This window comes from Sphaerodactylus townsendi, linkage group LG06 (genome assembly GCF_021028975.2).
Source record: "Sphaerodactylus townsendi isolate TG3544 linkage group LG06, MPM_Stown_v2.3, whole genome shotgun sequence".
NCBI lineage: Eukaryota > Metazoa > Chordata > Lepidosauria > Squamata > Sphaerodactylidae > Sphaerodactylus > Sphaerodactylus townsendi.
Window position 1 is genome coordinate 33865082 of NC_059430.1, and position 20007 is coordinate 33885088.

At 43.3% G+C, this 20007-nt stretch overlaps 1 protein-coding gene across 3 annotated transcripts in view; it reads left to right on the top strand.

Moving 5' to 3' along the window:
• The first annotated feature begins 1619 nt into the window (after positions 1-1619).
• NT5DC3 (5'-nucleotidase domain containing 3) overlaps positions 1620-20007 on the top strand; it is a 46731-nt gene continuing 28343 nt past the window's right edge. For 2 of the 3 annotated variants that reach the window (XM_048500426.1, XM_048500424.1), the window contains exons 1-4: positions 1620-1960; positions 13310-13494; positions 16713-16787; positions 19928-19983. In XM_048500426.1, the coding sequence (XP_048356383.1) occupies positions 1750-1960; positions 13310-13494; positions 16713-16787; positions 19928-19983 (527 nt within the window). In that variant the 5' untranslated portion in view covers positions 1620-1749. The remainder of the gene's footprint in view (positions 1961-13309; positions 13495-16712; positions 16788-19927; positions 19984-20007) is intronic. The other variant, XM_048500427.1, reaches the window with a different exon arrangement.

Genomic DNA, 20007 nt, shown 5'->3' on the forward strand with positions numbered 1-20007 from the left:
AATGATCATTCAATAGAGTTGTATAGCTTTGGGATAGATGTCTTGGACTTCCTGTGTGTACAAATTCTGTTTGTTTTTTTAAAATTTCTTGTGGAAATATACTAATTTTGAACTGGGATAAGAGAAAGAACCGGCTAGATTTTACTAGAGAACAGATCATGGGTTAATGCATGATACTGCATCTACTTTGCATGCAGAAGTTTTCCCATTCAACCCCTGGCATCTCTGATTAAAAGGGGTCAAGTAGTAGGTAATCAAAAAGGATCAAGTAGCAGATGATGGGAGAGTCCTTTGTCTGAGACCTTGGAGAGCAGCTGCATGTCAGAGTAAACAGTGCTGACCCTGATAGACCAGTGGTTGGTTCAGTATAAGGCAGCTTCTTGTTCTTGATGTACCCTGCAGTCTTAACCCAGCACATTCTGAAAGAATGCTCGAGGTCTTTAGGTGCACCTCAGTGCCTATGGCAGCAAAGTATTTCGAGCTCCGTTGGAAGGTCCAGCATGTGCATATAAGGGAAAGTTGGGGTGGGGTTTTGGAACTTGGACGCTATCAGGCTTCTTATTGTAACTGGCCTTGAGATTACTATAAAGGGTGGGAAATAAACTGAAATAATAACAATAATATAGCATTCCTGAAAGCAGGAGAAGAACTTCTGATGGATGGGCACTCCAACCTGGCTGTGTGGTTTTGACAGGCAAAATGGTACCATGGTGGAAAGACCTTCCCTCCCCAAACTGACCTTCAAATTTGGGCCAGATCATCTTGTAAAGTGAGAATGTGAGAGGCAGACTCCAGAACCACCTGTTACCTGAGGGTTATGAAGTATGTGATGTGACACTTTGGAGTGCCTTTCCTATCGAAACAGATGTCAGAGAGAGCCTTTTCCAGACCATTGGCTTCTTCCAAATGTTTCTGAGAACCGTTTTTGAACTAAAAATGTTGCAGGAAAGTTGACTGGATGTAGCATGCACAGACCATATTAAAACGCCTGAGCAAACATAATGCTCCTCGCCCCCACCCCGTATATCACCTCTGTTGTTCTATTTGCTCTATTTATTTACTTCTGCCTCAGGTAAACCGTACAAAGGCACCCCGCTGCTCTCTCCTTCAAAGGAGACTAGCACTGCAGTCTTATGCAGAGCTACGCCAGCCAGTCTCAGCCCAGAATCGGCTCACATTGGAGTAACTCTGCAGAGCTGGACTGTAAACCCGGGCAATGTCACGATGGAGCAACGATAACTTATGTGGTTTAGCAAGGCCGTGGGTCTTCAGCCTTCCAACCTACTATTCTAGATGACTCTGCGTTTGTGCAGCGGAGCTGCCTCGCAGTTAAACCGGCGCAGGATTGCATCAGCCTGACCGTCGCGTATATTCCTGCCCTGGTTCCTATATACCGCTTTTCTGCCCATGCCCTCGAGACAGCGCGCGCTATTGCGATGCCTTGCAACAGCTTAGCGAGGAGCAGAGGGGGCACGCCGGGGAGGGGAGGAGGACCCCTTGCAAAGCGGCAGCGTGACTCTTCTGCCCTCTGGGGGAGAGGTGGGCGGGGTTTCCGCGCAGACACGCGCTCGGCCCCGCCCCCCTCGAGCCCCCATTCAGAGAGCGCGGGAGGAGGCGTGGCTTGAGGAAGTGACTTCAGCCGGTGTCGGCGGGCGCGGGGCAGCAGCGGCAGAGGAGGAGAGGCTCGTGGCGAAACGGTTGCTGCTTGCAAGAAATTGCTGGCCGGAGGAAGGCTGCTGAACGCCCGTCATGGCAGCCGCTGCGGCCGCGCGAGTCCTGCTGGAGGCAACGGGGAAGGAGTGTGCGCGGCGGGCAGCTCCTGCCTCCGGGCTCTGCTCCAGCGGCGGCTTGAAGACAGGCGGCTATTGCACGCTGGCCCCGCAGCAGCCCTCCACTCCGCCTCCGGATATGAAGAGCTACCTGTGGACGCGCTACAACGATGCAAAAAAGGTGACTAAAGGTGAGCAATCGGAGACAGGCAGGGCTTTATGTTATACGCACCTTGTCGGGGTGGCGTGTCCCCCATGTCGCGTCATAACTTTTTATTAGCACCTTCCAGACATCACCAAATATTTTTTTTCTCTTTGAAATATGAACCCCATTTATTAGAACCTCCCCACGGCTGTGAGACAGTGTGCTGCTTAACATCCAAACCCGTGAAGTGTTTGGGAGAAGTCAGAAGGCTTGGGAGCGGTATTGTGTGACGTTTTTGGCTAGTGTTCGTGAAAGGCACTTAGCACAAAGAGACTCCCAAGCTCTCAAAAATGCCTTGTAGATGTGTGGGATTCTTGCCTCTTGGGCTTCAAGTTGGAGACAGAACCCGAGAACCCGATTGGTGTGGTGGAATGGGGGGGTGGGGTTGGAACCCAAAGTCTGGGGGTTTGCATCCCTATGAGGCTGTGATTTTGACTTGCGACCTTGACCAAACCTCTGGAACCTAATATGTCTACTGTGAGGACAATGCAGTAATTCTATGCATAGTACTTGGAGTTCCCTGATGGAAAAGTAGGATACGCATGTGAAAAAATATGTCATAAGACTTCTGTTATTACTCTGTATGTGTATATGATGGTCACTATATGGCCAATTACGCAAGGAATGCTTATCTCGGGACTCTTCTCTGTGCAGTGGGTTTGCAGAGGGCTCTTCTTGCATTTCTCTGTTTACAAGTGAGGAGGCAGCCCAGAGCCTGCCCTGCACCTGCTTGCTGAAGTCTCAACCCTCTCCTTTTGTTGCTTTGCCCATCTACAGATCTCACTAATATTCTCTTCCCTTCCCTTCCCCTACACACACGCACACTCATCCATTCACTCTTTCTCTCACTGCTGCTACTGCAAGAGAGGCTTGCTTTTAAAATAGAAGCATGTTTGAAAGAAAGTTTTAAAAATGGCCTCCCGGTCATCAGGAAGGGCAGAAACAGAGTGGGGGAGGTGGGGTGGAACCAGAAAGAAACCCTGCTTGAGCTTTCCTTTGCCAAAGCCAGCTCTCTGTTATTACTATATCAATGTATTGATACAAGGATTTAGAGGAGCGGGAAGGAGTCACCAACAGGGAGGAAGGCGAGGGGGAAGCATGCAAAGCACCATGTGTAAGCGGGAGATTAGGCTGTGGGCAGAGGGAAGAGATCCAGGCCAACCTGTGCCCACTGACAAATCTGCTCACACTGGTTGTGAAGCAAAATTACATTAATTCTACAAGTGGTCTCACTTGCCATGGGGAGAACAGAAAGTGAAAGTGGGACTTGAGAATATATGTCCGTACAAGAAATCTTGTGGCGACACATATGTGCTCCCATCATGCAGCAGATGTCTTGTGTGTAATCGGCCTGTGTGTCAATTCCTTGACTCCTGTTCTGTAGTGAGTCCATTGGGTGCTTGAAATTTTACATACCGTATATACTCATGTATAAGTCGAATTTTTCAGCACATTTTAATGCTGAAAAAGCTCCCCTCAACTTATATGCAGGTCATTAAAAAAATTGTGTGTTTTTACTTTGCTGGCCAGCAGGGGGCGCAGTTTTTATGCTAGAGGCACCAAAATTTCAGGGTATCCTCAGAAGACTCTCCTGATGGTACCGGACAAGTTTGGTAAAGTTTGGTTCAGGAGGTGCCCCCATTCCCCATTGTTTTCAATGGGAGCTATTAGTAGATGGGGCTACCCTTTTGAGAGTCCATAACTTTGGACCCTCTGAACCAAACTTCACCAAACCTGGCTGGTCTCATCAGGAGAGTCTCTTTATGATACCAGCCAGGTTTGGTGAAGTTTGGGTCATGGGATCCAAAGTTATTGACCCCCAAAGGGGATGCCCCATTCCCCATTGTTTACAATGGAAGCTAATAGTAGATTTTTCATTTCTGATAATATCCCTCTTAAAATCTAAGTTGGGTTACATTTGGACATACAGATGATGATGAGGAATCCAGTTTTGAAGGATTTTAACTCTTGTGTTTTAGCTTGGTTGCTGGTTGAGCTAAGGTTTTGGTACTTTTAAAGTTATTGTTGATACCATATTGTTCTTGCTGACCCTCTTTTCCACTTACAGAGCCAGTTTACTTTTTTTCTTTGAAATAAATATTCAAAAACATTTAACCTACTGATGCCTCAATTGATGCTGCATTTCCCACCCTCGACTTATACGCGAGTCAATAAGTTTTCCCAGTTTTTTGTGGTAAAATTAGGTGCCTCGACTTATATGCGGGTCGACTTATACACGAGTATATACGGTATGTGGTGGTGTGTTAAAGGCAGAATCTAGTGTTGGAAGCCAATATTCTCAGGATTTCTGTATGTTTAGTGCACTGTTCTGGGAATCGGTCTTGAAGACAGTTGTGGGATAAATTAAGTTGGGATGCTTGACAGGCTACAGTTTCTATTAGTACAGTTTCTAGGATGGTTACAAGTAGAATAAGAACGGAAGATTTGAATTTGTTTTAACAAATTCAAGTTCTGTTTAGATACGTGATGTGACAGTTGAGTGGGTGTTAAAATAAAAAAATAGTCCTGTCAAGATGGCATATGTGGAATGTCCATCTCTTGTAGAAATGGAAAAGGTTGTAAGGCTTTTAAAGAACTATTCTTGTGTAAAGGAAGGCTGTACAGAGGATAATGTCAGCAGCCTGAAAATCAACGAGGGCTTTTTTATATAAAAAGAGTTTACATTTGGAAAGTATGGTTTTCGCAAAAAATATTGTGTTGGCTTGTTGAGGTGATGCTATTGGTTGTGGCTCTTGCTTTGTATATGTTGCTGGCAAACTTGCCATTTTAGAGTGTGAACTAGCCCTGTAAAGCAATATTTTAAAGTATGAACATAATCAGTAATTGTGATTAAGATTCAATATGAGGTAATAGATTTGTTGAATGCACAGTAACTATTACACACTTTTAGATCAGGGTTCAAGAACCAACAAAATGATTGTACACATGTAAAATGTCACTGTGTGTGACTTTTCTATACTTCAGGTTCAGTCCTTGAGTACAAAACCAGAAACCAGTAATGTACACCCCCCCCCCCCCCCCCGGGCCCTTCCTGGTATTTCACTGTGTGGAACTTTTCAGTTTTCTGTTTTCCCATATCTATTAAAGTTGATGTGTGTTGAGAAGGAATTTTGGGTGGCTTGTTTAGGTTTTGATGTGTTAGATTGTGTGGGGAGTGGGTGGGTGGGATGGGATCTCACATCAATGTTCATCTTTAGAGAAGGTAGATAAGCAGGGTTGAACAATATTCTTCTTGCCTTTAATGTAAATATCGTTGATATAAACAGGAGAACGGTGCAACTGAAAGCCTGTATCAGTTGATTCCTGAATACTTATGTGTCCTGAATTCATAGTGTTTGGAATAATGGCAAATACTTAAGTGTTTTCAGGCAAATTCTCTGACTTTGGACAATCCAAGTTGCAAAGAACTGGGGGAAAGAGGATGGTTTCAAATGTACGATTCAGTCAGATTTTAAAATGTTGAATCAATTGGACAAGAAAAGTGCCCCTCTTTGTATAATTTTGAGTGTGTTGTCCTGTTGAAAGAGAAGATGTCTAGATGAGATTGTGAACCACTGGAGGGGAAGATGCATAGCCATCTTTGAGGTGTCTCTGTGGCACTTTGAAAAACGTGAGAGTTCAGCCATTTTTTTTGTTGCCCTGGCAATTCTTCTGATTGAGTTCTTGCAACAAGAAGGAACCTTGTGAAAATTTGGGCATCTGTGAAACACATGTTACTTGTTGCAGCATTTTGAAAGGAGAGAGGGGACTTGAAAATGAAGAACAAGCTGAAGCAACTGAGTAGAAGCTGAAACTTATTGCCCAGCATGGCTGTGCAGATTTTTTAAAATGTTGATTTGGCCAGAGCTGCCACCACAGCACAAGGATCTACACTGTGTTACTGAAGTTAAGCTATGGCTATCGTGTGACTGGCTTTGCCTCCTGTGGCAGCCATTTTGTTGTTGTGTCCACCATGTTGTGTCAGAATTCCAAATGTCCCCATGGGCTCAAAAAGGTTCTAAGTATACAGTTGACAAATGGTTTCTGTGATTCTCCTTCTGCTGGCCAATTTGCACATACATCTCTTGGATACTCAGAACTGGACCTTCCGCTGAAGGTGTGAATTCTTTTGATTATTGTTGCAGTCAAGCACAGATCAGTCAAGTTTGAAATAGTCTTAAATTTCAAGGTTGTTTTTTTTGCATCACCCAATCATGCTGCATGTGCCTTTTCACCATTCTTTAAGTTACTTAAGAGCTTCCCTTAAACCCCAACTAAATAAATCCTTGGAATATGCACCATCTTTAGAAATGAGATGCCCTGTGAGGAAGTGGGGTGCCACTGTCAAAAGTTATGAGCTCTTCAAAAAAAACTCGCAGTCAGCTTCAAAACACATAAGAACAGTATCAATAGCACAGTTCTGAGCAAGAAGAAAACTTACACTGAGCAAGCTAACGTGAACATTGAAAGTTTTAGTAAATGGAAAGATCTTCTAGGCTACTTTAAAGACATTAAAATCCTGAATTCCACAAATCCACCCCAGCAACTGGATGAATTACTGGTTGACAACAAGGAACATCGACTTAGCAGTAGTCATTAACTTGATATTAAATGGCAGCACCAGCAAGTTATCTCCTGTTGATCTGCATGAACATAACAAAGAAGTCACTCTCTTGAATAGCAGCTGAAGAAAGAGAACTACTTGTTCTGTTTTATAACTTGCTGTGGAAGTTTGTGATGTGTTTGGGGGAACCCATAAGATCTAGCAGAAACATAGTGATGATACTCATTAAAAAAATAAAGAGAACCAGCTTGTGCTTGACCCAACTTTTGCCTTGTTTATGTACTACACATTGCGCACAGGTGTAGAGCTCGTTGTATGTGAGGTGTATCTGTATAATACAAGTGAAATGTTTGATTCAAAACCTCTAGAGATATTCTAAATCAATTCTCCTTGGGTGAGTAATACAGGAAAGCCTCAGCTAATGGGCCAAAAAGGCTGAATAGTCTGTGATGGGAAGTTGTCCATGAGACTGAAAGATGAGATGCAGGTTGTTGAGATGTGAGTTGGCTTCTCCCCAAATAGTAGTGGAACCTCTTCTGAAATAGTAGGAGACGAGTGTTAGAAATGTGATAAGGTAGAGTAATGGCCTTGAAAAGAATGAGTTTATGGAAAGGAGCTTGTGGATGTCCTGCGGTAAGACATTTTTGTAAGTCAAGTGTTTGTACCTGTCTTGGAAGAAACTGATTTATAATATCTTAAAAAGCATAAGTCAAAAGGACAATGTTATTTAGGTTAGCGCTGGTTTATTGCTGGCAGCTGACATGAATTTATTATGAATATAAGACCAGCCTGCCGGATCAGATCCAAAGTCCATTTAGTAGGGCTTTGTTTCCCAAATTCCTAGGAGCAAATCATTCAGGTTTTCATTGACCCAAGTCTAATGCATATAATGTTGCCCAGCAAGATATGCTAACTTTAATTGTAGCGAATGAAGTATGGCAAGCCAGTGTTATATGCACATACATGTATTGGGTAGGGAGGAGCAGTCTTTTACATGTTCAGTAAAACTGTAAATGTCTGATTCCCAAGGAGAAAATAATCAGGAGGATGTCTTGCAGAGAATGCTTGAATTATTTCTGAAATGAAAATTGGAAAGAGCAGTACATCGATGCTAGGACAGGGGAAAAGTTACTCTAGTTGGGGAAATGGCTACAGGAACTTCTCAGAGCTTGTGTTGCTTTCTGGTCACGGATATGAAGTTGTATCACACACAAAAAAAGGAAAAGGTTACTGGTTTCCAATTTGGAGATGGAAATTAATGGGCATGTTTGCTAGGCTTCTTTCATATTTATTGCCTGCTTCTGAGCTGCTGGTCTACCACCTGCCCACAACACCTTCAGATTAACTGAAACAAGGATGGTTAGAGTTTAAAGCATTCAATTAGTGAGGTGCAAATTAATTCTATCTCTTCATCTCAGTGATTCCAAGGTAACTTCAGAGCATCTGCTTTTTCCCTTGAATACAGTGTGTGCTTGTTGGTTGCTGTGATGTCACAGTTTCTGGTGGTGGTAAAAATAGTAAAGGTAGTCTCCTGTGCAAGCACTGGGTCATTAACTGACCCTTGGAGTGACATGACATCATGACATTTAATATCCCCTTTCCAGCATAAAGATCTAAGTGTGGTCTGCATTCTGCGGTGGAAGTTAAAGCAGCATGTTTCCCCTACTGAAAATAGCGCAGATTTTATTTTCACATTAAATAAGCTTATTTAAGCTCTGCTTCCATCAGAACCACTATTCCTTGCACTGTTAAACATCGAACTTTGAAAAAAGATCATTTATATTGCATTTATGTTTCCTGTGGCAGGAATGGAAAACAAAATGGTGGGCACCACTTTGCAAAAAAGGCCAGTCTTCCTAATAACTGTCCGGGGCAATACAGATGATCTTTTTTCAAAGTTCGATGTTTAAACAGTGCAGGAATAATGGTGTTCATGAAAGCAGTGCTTAAGATTCTCTAGCACTAAAAGAGAATCAGAAGGGGGAGGGGGCAGACTGGAGCATTCCAGCAAAGAAGGTCCAGGAAGATGTGGACCTCGGCCTCTGTACCCTGTTTGCCCTTTATAGTAACTGGTTGGCCACTGTGCGAGACTAGATGCTGGACTACATGGAGCATTGGCCTGATCCAGTAAGGCTCTTTTATGTTCTTATGATCCACAGGGCATTGTATTACATACTAGCATTTGGTATGGTGAGCTTTGTCCTTTCCAAAATAGGCAGCTGTGGATGCTTGTATGGAAATGGAAAGGTCAAATGGAACATAAAAGTTTGGTTCTCTGTCACTTGAGGAATATACAGGTCATCCGCTTTGCTTGTTGACAGTCCCAGGTTCAGTCCCTAGCATCTCCAGGTGAAAGGGTCAGGTAGTAAACTGTCAAATTCACTTGTTATCTGAAGCAGAGAGGGAGAATGGACAGTCAACGACTGCATTTCAAATGTCTCTATGATAAACAATACTTTTAGGAGTAAGAATGGCCTAGGCTAGCTCGATCTTGTTCAATCTCGACAACTAAGTAGGCAGCTAAGACAAAATGTATAATTAAGTCATTGTTTTCTTATGCAAGAAGTTTTGCTTGTTGTTGCTTCTGCTTATTGTTTCAGGTGACATGGAGCAGAACACTTAATTCCAAAGTAAATTCCAGCTAACTTCTGTTCTGTAACATTAAGAATATGTCAGTGGAGTTTCCTTCTTGCTGGTAAAATAGCCTGCGGTACTTTAGTAAGATGGTTAAAACTGCTTTCCTCCAAACTCAATCATTACATAACAACTGAAACGGTAAAACAGTTATGGAGCTAAACATGCCTGCTGGTTTGTGTGTTTTGAGATGCATTGCTTGTATACAAAAATGACAACTTGTCAGTCACAATCAGTTTACCAGCAGTAAGGTCTGTTCAAAGCTATTCTATAACTTGGGACACAACTGATGTAGAGGCTGGAGTTGGAAAGGCTATGTGAATTGCCCTGTCTCTCTTCCTCCCCCCCTTTCCCCCCATATAAACCTATTTAGGAAGGCACACACTAAAGTTACATTATATGTAGTAAGTTGCAAAATAGTCCAGTGATATACCTGCAAAACTGGAATCCAGTCAGACCTTTTGGCCACTTAGCTCAGGACAAGCAGCAAGCTTTCCAGGGCCCAAGGTAGGCAAAGGTCTTTCCCAGATTCTGCAGTCTGAATTTACTGGAAATGCCATGGACTGAGCCTGCATGCAAAGCGTGGTCTGTATCACCATGATCCCATTCCAATACAGCCTCTGTTATGCTTTGTTTTGTTTAATGATTTTCCCAATTCTCTACACCAAGCTTAAAAATGTCTTCCTATACATGTTCAGTCTCTCAGTTATCATAAGAGAAGTGTACTCGGACCCACCCAAAGATGTAAGTAGAATTATGAATTCATCCGCTTCCACTTTCTCCCCCTCCAATCCTCACCTCAAACACCAAACTGATCCCAGCACCTCCCCTCCCACGCACCCTCCAACCCTGCCCCAACACCAAGCCAGGCCTGGCGGGGCAGTGGTGGCCAAGATGGGCCTGGCACCAGCCCTCCCAAGCCCCCTCCAACCCTCCCCTCACCCCAAACACCATCTGTTGAAGCACTAGTGATTGCACTTGGATCTTTTGGTGGGAAAGGGTCTAGAAGATTGTACAATTTAGAGGAAACTTGTATAGCACAAGAACCAGAACTGCTTGTGTACTGCATAAAGTTTATGTGGCAGAGCTAGATGAGGTTCAAAAATCAAGGTAGAGGTGTAGTCTGTAGTTGTAAACAGGAAAGATACAGAATTGAATTTATGCTAGAATTCACCAAGAATCATGTTAGGAACCTTGCTTCAGTGAAAATTATCTGACATGAAATCTGTGGAATAAGTGCCTGTGAAAAATGTGATCACGTTCTACCAGTGGCGTAACTAGGCAAACTGGAGCCCTGGGCAACACCTGAGTTTGATGCCCCCCAGGCGGTGCCCAATGCAATGTGCCCCCCCTTGTAGTTACGCCCAGTGGCGTATCTAGGCAAACTGGAGTTTGGCGCCCCCCATGGGCAGCCACCCTCCCCCACTGTGAACAAGCAATGATTTTTTTACACCAGGCTGTTTCAAAGTCACCATCACATTATAGAACATGCCCCAACTCACAAATCTGAGCACAGCAATAAGCCATGCCACACAGCAGAAATAATTTTTTGAAAACATTTTCAAAATGCTTTCAAAATGTTTTATTACTGCTATGAAAACATTTTATGGTGTTGTATCCAGTACCCCCAATTGGGGGAAACAGCATCACTTTCAATGTTTCAAAGGAGAATCTGGGCTCCCTAGTTTAAACAAGTGATGCTGGAATCCACCCCCAAACAGCATCATTTTTAATGGTGTTTAAACTAGGGAGCCCAGATTCTCCTTTTACATCCACCTTAAAGGGAGAATCTGGGGTTCCCAGTTTAAACAACATTGGAAGTGATGCTATTTTGGGGTTGATTCTCCCCCACCCTGAAACAGCATCACTTGCAATGTTAAAACTGGGGACCTCAGATTCTCCCTTTAAATCCATGTCAAAGGCGGGGGGATTTAAAAGGAAAATCTGGGGAAATTTGGGAGGTGCCTGCTGGCAGGGGTGCAATTGTTAAGCTAGCAGCACCAAACTTTCAGGGTATCTTTAGGAGATCCTCCCTAATGATACCACCCAGGTTTGGTGAAGTTTGGTTCAGGGGGTCCAAAGTTATGGACCCTCAAAGGTGTAGCCCCCATCTTCTGTTAGCTCCCATTGGAAACAATGGATGATGTGGCACCCCCTTTGGGAGTCCATAGCTTTGGGCCCCCTGGACCAAACTTCACATAACCTGGGTGGTATCAGTAAAAGATTCTCCTAATGATACCTCCCAGGTTTGGTGAAGTTTGGTTCACGGGGTCCAAAGTTATCAACCCTCAAAGGTATAGCCTCATCTCCTATTAGCTCCCATTGGAAACAATGGGGGATGGGGCACCTCCTTTGGGAGTCCATAACTTTGGACCCCCTGAACCAAACCTCACCAAACCTGGGTGATAGCATCAGGAGAGTCTCCCAAAACATCCCTGAAATTTTGGTGCTGCTAGCCCTGGGGTAGGGAACCTGCGGCTCTCCAGATGTTCAGGAACTACAATTCCCATCAGCCCCTGCCAGCATGGCCAATTGGCCATGCTGACAGGGGCTGATGGGAATTGTAGTTCCTGAACATCTGGAGAGCCGCAGGTTCCCTACCCCTGTGCTAGCCTAAAAACAGTGCCCTCTGCAGGCCAAAAATGGAAAAACACTGAAAATACAAAAAATCCCACAAACAAACCTGCGCCCCCCACAGGGCTGCGCCCAGGGCAACTGCCCACTTTGCCCAATGGGAGGAACGCCTCTGTGTTCTACTTTTATGAGGACTGACCAGAATAGCACACTAGCTTGTGTCTTTTTTTTTTTTGGTCCTAATCATAAGGTATCATGCAGTTTTGGGTTTGCAATGAATCAGCATGGCTGCCTTCAACCTCTTTCTGCTCTGTATGCATGATGGATTCATTTTTGTACAAAGTCCCATAGGGCAACACTATTCTGAAAGGTTGAGATAATGAATCAGCATTTCATCTCTGGCAGATTTGCAGAAAGTCTTGCTATAAGAATCGTGCCTCCTCCCAGTTCTGCTTGGTTGGTAACTGGGGAGAGGATGTGCGGATATTACTGTGTGGCTGGGACAGGGGGTCTTGTGTGGCCTTGGACCCACTAATTACTAATTGGTCTTATTGGAGTTTAACATTTTGCATTGAAGATTTCTTTGTTTTTGATGCCAAGTCGCAGCTGACTTTTGGTGACCCCGGAAGGCTTTCAAAGCAGGAGAAATCAGGGGGTGGTTTGCCATTGCCTACCTCTGCGTCATTACTTTGATATCGATCGGTTGCCTCCCATTCATATGCTGACCGGGCCAACTCTACTTAGCTTTTGAGATCTGACAAGACTGGGCTAGCCTGGGCTATACCGGTCGGAGCATTGAAGATTACAGACTAGAAAACTACCTTCCAAGTGTGCTTGTGTCCAAGAGTGATGGATGTACTTATTCAGACAGTGGATTTAAAAGGCTGCCCTTATAGCTCATGCATAGCTCTGATGGTGCTGATAAAGCGCATTTCTGGATTATCTCCTTAAAAAGAGAAAAATCTGCTATTATCCACTTGCTGGAGTCGAGGCTTCAAAGAAAAGAAATGCCTTTACAACTTAACCTGTTGTAGATTTCCCCCCTTATTTGCTGGCTGGCTGTTTGCCACTTGCGTCACTTTGACATAAACAATTTAAATAAATTTGGATGCCGGGGAAAGAGTGAGCAAACTTTTGCTTGCTGGAGCTGCCTAAGTAGGATTTTATACATTTTTTTCCAAGTTAGTTGCCCTGCTAATAGCTTTAAGATTCCTTAGGTATGTTAAGCTTTCTGTCAAACTTGGTGTTCTGTTTGCAGCCAGAAGGACGCATCTTGGTCAAAGTGAAGCAGATGCATAATGATCCTGAACTTTTTAGTAGCCGTTTTAAGACACTTCTTCTCTGATATGCACTATTTTTCCAATAGTAAAGGGCTGTACTGTTCTACTTTGTATGTGTATCCTGCTTATGTGAATGGAAGATTACTCCCCCCCCCCCAATGTGTTGTGAAGAAAAAGAGTAAATAATGTACTCACAGTTTCTTGTTGTGGCATCCCATTTTGGAATGCATTCTATAGATATGCACATTCCTCCTGTAAAGCTTGGATTTTATTTCCTCCACAGAGCTAGTTCCTTCAATAATGAGTAACTTGCTGAATCCTGATGCAATCTTTTCCAACAATGAAATGAGCCTCTCGGACATTGAAATCTATGGTTTTGATTACGACTACACGTTGGTCTTCTATTCCAAGCATTTGCACACATTGATCTTTAATGCTGCCCGGGATCTGCTGGTCAATGAACATCGGGTAAGATCTATGTCTCACTTATTTTAAGTGTATGGAAGATATTTAGAATTGGTTTGTTTTTGTTTATTTTATCCCACTTTTTAGCTACTGAGCTGATTCCCAAAGCACCTACAGGAACTGTATTCAATCACAGGTAAAATTTAAGAAAAATGTTCCTTTGAGAAGCGTTTCTTAATTGGTGGCTTCCTGCCTGTCTTTTGGTGGATGCTTGGAGGAAAGGACGAATGTGGCTTGTAGACTTCTTGGCAGATCCAGGTGCAATTGGGAGATGCCAGACTGCATCCTTCTTTCTTTCTGATAACAATTGGATGTTGAAGGGAAAGACAGATTGCAGCCCTTTTCCCTAAGAGCATGGACGAATTTTATTGACTGACTTAAAATATTTCTTAGCATGCTGTTCTCCGAGAATATTTCTGGAGGAAGGGCGTGTGTGAAAGTTATGTCTGACCGCACTACCCCCACAAAGGTTTTTCAAGGAATAATTAATGAGAAGAAATAGACAAGAATCCAGTCTCCCATTCATCATACTTTTCTCATGTCATGTGACTGTGAAATCTTAAGGTTTTTTCCCCATGTGCAGCTCTGAAGATATTCAGCAACACAAAGGTGGTACAGTAAAATTGACCACTAGCATGCATTGGTGTAGATGTTATGTGCTCAAATATATGGGGTTTTTTTGTGCACATCTCTGACCAGGGTTTGCTTTAACTTGAAATCAAGGTTTGAAACTGGTTTAGAAACCAGTGGTTGAGAATCAACCTGGTTTGTATTAACTGTGGCTAAAGCTGGTTTCAATGTGACACTTGAACAAGCATAAAACTGAGGGTAGGTGAATATCATTTGAAAAGGGAGGTGCTGAAAGATGCCAGACCCAAATCTCTTAACCATGGTTAAATGAAAGCCAAGTTTATACTAGACACGCATTTTTACACCTGACTCAGGACTTGACTCTATCTCTTTGCTTCTCAAGATGCTGTAGACTCTCAAGGGTTGGTAGCTACCAGGGAAAACACTGTTTTTCACAGGATGGGAAGTAAATAGTCATACAGACCCAAACTGAGCAATGAGCATATTGAAGAGCAGTTGTTTAACTGTATAAGATTGGAGCACAAGGTCACCTATATGAGCTATGGGAATGATCCTAGTGAGAAAGCATTTTGCACCAGTGATTTCTTAAGTCTCAGGTCCAGTGGGAATGCCAAAATTATAAATATAGCATACATTGAACCACTGATCAACACTTATTATCTTAAATCGGTCATCTGAGTTTTTTAAATGTAGAAGCAGGCTTTTCAACCTCTTCTTGTGCTATTTTCCCACAACAAAACTCCAAGGGATAAAGAGATTAAAACCTTCTACACTGGCTCTGTTTCTCCTAGTTTTTCCCTGTTAATAGTGGCCTTGGAGTATAAAATCAGTAGAAAGAAAAAAACAACCTTTTAATATGGAATGACATGCAATACACATCTTCTTCCCAAGTACAAGTTTTCATGTTAGCATTCAGAGTTTTTTTAACCGTGTTCTGTTTGAAGAAATGCACTATAGTTTGACATTCTTAAAAAAATTATTTTTTCTCTCTTTGCTGCTTGCCACTAATATTGTTGCTACACTGGTATGCAAAATACAGCTAGTTCATAGTAGAAAAATCTTACTTTTAACAGATTGTCAGAGTCAATCTGTTCCAAAGCTAGAAGGTCTACTAGCTAGAATGTGCTGTCATCCAAATTGCTTTCATGCATTACATCTGGTCCAACTCTGTGGTCTCAGAGAGCCTTTGAGCAGCCCTTAAAATCTCTCAAAGGTAAGTTCTTACTCTTCTGAGCTGCTTCATCTGGACGTTTTCTTTTTGCTACCTGGATTGAATTCAGACTGTAGAATTCAATGCTGTGTTAGAAACAACTAGCAGTCCAAAGGTCAATGGCTATTTATATATGTACGAACACCTATAAATATCTCTGGAGTAAATAGGAAATGAGATCATTTCACATGATCGGGGCTATTAGAGTACTCCAAAATATTGGTCCTGATGTTTAGTGCCAGGAGTAGATGAAAGACACCTGGTATTATATTGATATCCTTTGCCCTACATTTAGGGTGCATTATTGTGACAGAACAGATGAAGTATCAAAAACATAAGTATGTTTCTGGTTGGTTTCTATGAACTATTTGTGCAAGGAGCCCATAGTGATGGTTCTTTTCTTTTCCTGTAGCAGACTGAAAGTCAAGGCTGATGATTTATGGATTATTGTGGACGAGGTCTTACGAGGAGTGGGGCTGCTGTCAAGAGGGTGTGTGTATGTGAAATTGCTCTTCTTTCCCCTTCTACTGAAGGAAAGGCTTCACAGCTGCCTTGCTTCCACCAATAGAAAGAATGAGGTTGAGGGTAATTTGGCCCACTCTATAAAAGAAGGCATGTTTTGCAATATAATTTAAACTGGGTTTGTGCTTTTTAATGTCATTTGTTTTGCCTGCCAAGTGCTTAAGTTCCTTTTATGAATAAATCCCTTGGATTTATGGCAAAATAGGCCTGTCCTGTTTTGAGTTTGCAGTTAAATGAGGTATATGCAGCGTAATTGGGGGAAGGGAGGATGCAGCATATAGATGTTGCATCTTGACTGTTTGTCATTACCTGACAACAGACCATTTGGCCGAAGAAACTACCATGGGGGTAACTGTGGGGTCCAAGAGAGCTGATACTTACAGAACGTACAGCTGTGGTCAGAGAAACACAGGGATCTATAGAAATGACTTATGACAGTGCTTTCATTTTTTTTTAAAAAAAAACTGGCTTTGTGAAATCCCTAAGCTTGTTGATATTTTGAACTGGAGACTATTTATCTCCCTCCCTTTTGTGTTCCGTTTGCTCAGCCACCACAAAAACTTGCTTGGGAATCAGGATACAGTTTCCTAGTTAACAGAATAAAACAAGATAATCTGATGTCGATTGCTAACCTTAATGTCTGGTTTTAGTGGAGCATGACAGATTTATCTTCAGGTAGATGCAAGCTCTGTCATACCAAAAATTGTCCCAGTCTTTTTCAAAATGTGCCGTTAATTTGAGCCTTAATTTTTAGAGAAATATTTGACATTTGTTTCGTAGCAAAGTATGCAAAATATCACATGCTTATGACTGGAGACTGGTTGTAGTAATCTAGGATAAGATTTCTTGATACTTTGCAATTTTTAAGCTAATTTTTAATTTTTTTTCATCTTGCCAGTATCCTGCTGAAATACGGAAATATGATTATGACCCCAACTTTGCAATAAGAGGGCTTCATTATGATGTGCATCGAGTAAGTATAAACAATTCCATTACAAACGTCCGCTGCATGTAATACCATGGTTTTTGAATTTAAGACCTTAGTTGTAAACTTAGTTCTTTTTCTGGCCTCACCTTCAAAGTGAGTCCTCTTCGCCTCCTCCCCTGCATAAAATGCAGGTGTCTTGCATTAGTAACACTGAACAAGCTTAATTGTTTTTTAGTATTTAGTATGCATAACATTTCTCAGCAATAGGCTCAGTATTCACAGCCACTGTCTACATCATGATGCTGGCAGGGAATGATGGGAACTGTAGTCTATAACATCTGGAGGGCGGCGAGTTTGATACCTGTGGTCTACATTATGGAGGGGTTAGTCCAGATCTGGATGGCCCAGGTAAGCCAGATGTCATCAGATATCAGATTTAACAGTATTGACCCTGGTTAGTATTTGGATGGGAAACACCGAGGAAGTCCAGGGTTGTGATGCAGAGGCAAGCAATGGCAAACCACCCCTGAAGTCTCTTGCTTTGAAAATCCTGTGGGGTCTCCATACATCAGCTGTGACTTGGCAGGACCAAACCCAAATTTCCCCTTGATCGGGGAGACTTCCTTCATTTTGTAGAAAAGTGATAAAAATGATCAGTTCGTTGTGATTGAAGTGAAAACTACTTCATAATTCTTTTTGTTTAATCGTTTTAAGGTTGAAATACTTCATGTGAAAATGGTGGTGTATGTGTGTTAAGTGCTGACGAGTCACTTCCGATTTAAGTTGACCCTATGACTTAATGATCGCCAAAATCTTTTATTTATTTATTTATTTATTTATTTATTTATTTATTTATTTATTTATTTATTTATTTATTTATGAGGCTTTTATACCGCCCCATCACCGAAGGGCTCTGGGCGGTGCACAGCAAACAAAAGCAACGGTACAAAATAGTTAAAACATTAAAAGCAGCAGTAATTAATAATTATCAGGAAAATGAAAATAAGAGTGGGTCCGACATCCTAATTTCAAAATTCCCTCCCCCCCCAGAGGGAGGCATGGGGGCCTCGGTAGATGACCAGTGACCCAGATGTCAGGGTCAAATGAGGACCAAACAAGGAGCCAAACAGGGGCCAAACAGGGGGGGCACCACATCAGCGGCTGGTACCTCCGAAGGCCTGGCGGAACAGCTCCGTCTTACAGGCCCTGCGGAACTCACCAAGGTCCCGCAGGGCCCGGACAGCTGGAGGGAGAGCGTTCCACCAGGCCGGGGCCAGAGCCGTAAAGGCCCTGGCCCGCGTGGAGGCCATCCGCATCATTGAGGGGCCAGGGACCACCAGTAAATTAGCCTCAGCCGAACGGAGAGGCCGTACAGGGACATATGGGGTGATGCGGTCTCGAAGATATGATGGTCCCAGGCCGCGTAAGGCCTTAAAGGTCAACACCAACACCTTGAAAATGATCCGGAACTCTACTGGAAGCCAGTGCAGCTGGCGCAACACAGGCTGGATGTGTTCCCATTAACAACCTTGCTCAGGTCTTGCAAACTGAGGTCCGTGGCTTTCTGTAGTAATTGTCTTCAATTGATTTCCAATTGATTCTTGGCAAGGCAGCTCGGCGCTGCTGGTGTTAAATTTCACCACAGCATTCGATACAGTAGATCACGACCTTATGGTCCGCCGCCTTGTCAAGATCGGGGTTTGAGGGACAGTCCTGAATTGGCTGTCCTCGTCTCTCCGAAATCGGGGATGGCAGGTGACATTGGGGGGAGAGAACTGCGAGCACCACCCCATGATCAGTGGGGTGCTTCAAGGGGGCGGTCCTCACTCTGATGCTTTTTAACATCTACATGTGCCCCCTAGCTGGACTGGTCCGGAGTTTTGGGCTGAGGTGTCACCAATATGCGGATGACACCCAGCTTGTGTTCATGATTGTGGGCTGTCCGACCTCTGCCTCAGGGGCTCTCCAGCGTTGCTTAGAGGCTGTGGCTGGCTGGTTGAGAGTGAGCTGCCTGAAGCTGAATCCAGTGAAGATGGAGGTTCGTGGGTGGGTCGGGGGGAGAGACTGGTTGACTTTTGCCTGCCTACGCTGGAAGGTGAGGTTCTGAAGTTGGTCTTGTCTGTCAGAAGCCTGGGGGTGACCTTGGACTCAGCTTTGTCACTCAAGGCACAGGTTGCCAAGACAACCAAAGTGGCTTTTTACCATCTACGACAGGCACGGCAACTGGCTCTCCGTATCTCTCTCATTCTGACCTGGCTACAGTAATCCATACAACGGTCACCTCCAGACTGGATTATTGTAATTGAATTGAAACTCGTCCAACATGCAGCAGCCAGGCTTCTTTCTGGAACATCAAGCAGAGACCGGATTACTCTGGTCTTATACCACCTTCACTGACTGCCGATCAAATACCAGGTCATATTCAAAGTTTTGGTGATAACGTATTGTTGAAGGCTTTTGTCAAAGGCTTTTGGTGATAACGTTTAAGGCTGTGAGCAGTTTTGGACCTGCATACCTAAGGGACTGCCTCTCTCCATATTACCCCATTAGATCCCTCCGCTCATTGGAGGGAAACTTACTGGATATCCCTGGTCCGAAGACTTCCACAAGGGCTAGGGTCTTTTCAGTACTGGCCCCTACCTTGTGGAATAAGCTCCCTAGTGAGATCAGGGCCCTGAGGGACAAATGAGTTCTGCAGGGCCTGCAAGATGGAGCTTTTCCACCAGGCATTCCCATCTAGCCAGCTGGCCTGACCATTACTATCACTGGCCTCCCACGGGTGCATGGGGGGGGGGGGGGGGTCACGCCATCTATGGTTAGGTTTTACTGTTTTAATATTGTTCTGTTGATTATTTTATTTTGTATTGGTTTCTATGTTGTTGCCGCCCTGAGCCCTGTTGGAAAGGACAGGATATAAATAAAAGCACAAATTAAAAAATAAAATAAATATTGGGATTTACTAGTCCTGTCACTTTTGAAAAATCTAATGAATTAGGACGTCCCCTGGCTAAGTTGTATGTAATGGGCTGAAGGCAGTAGTTTTCCCATCTTGGAAGGCATGTCACATTATGGTGTAGTTTGAATGAGAGTAGAGTTTATTGCAGTTGTTTATTGACATAGTTGTTCCAAATCCCTTTGAGGCCTTAAAATACTCCTGAAATGTGTTCTTTTCTCTTTTTTTTAAGGCGTTATTGATGAAGATTGATGCTTTTCATTATATTCAGCTGGGAACAGTGTACAGGTGAGTGGGACTGTTCCTGCATTG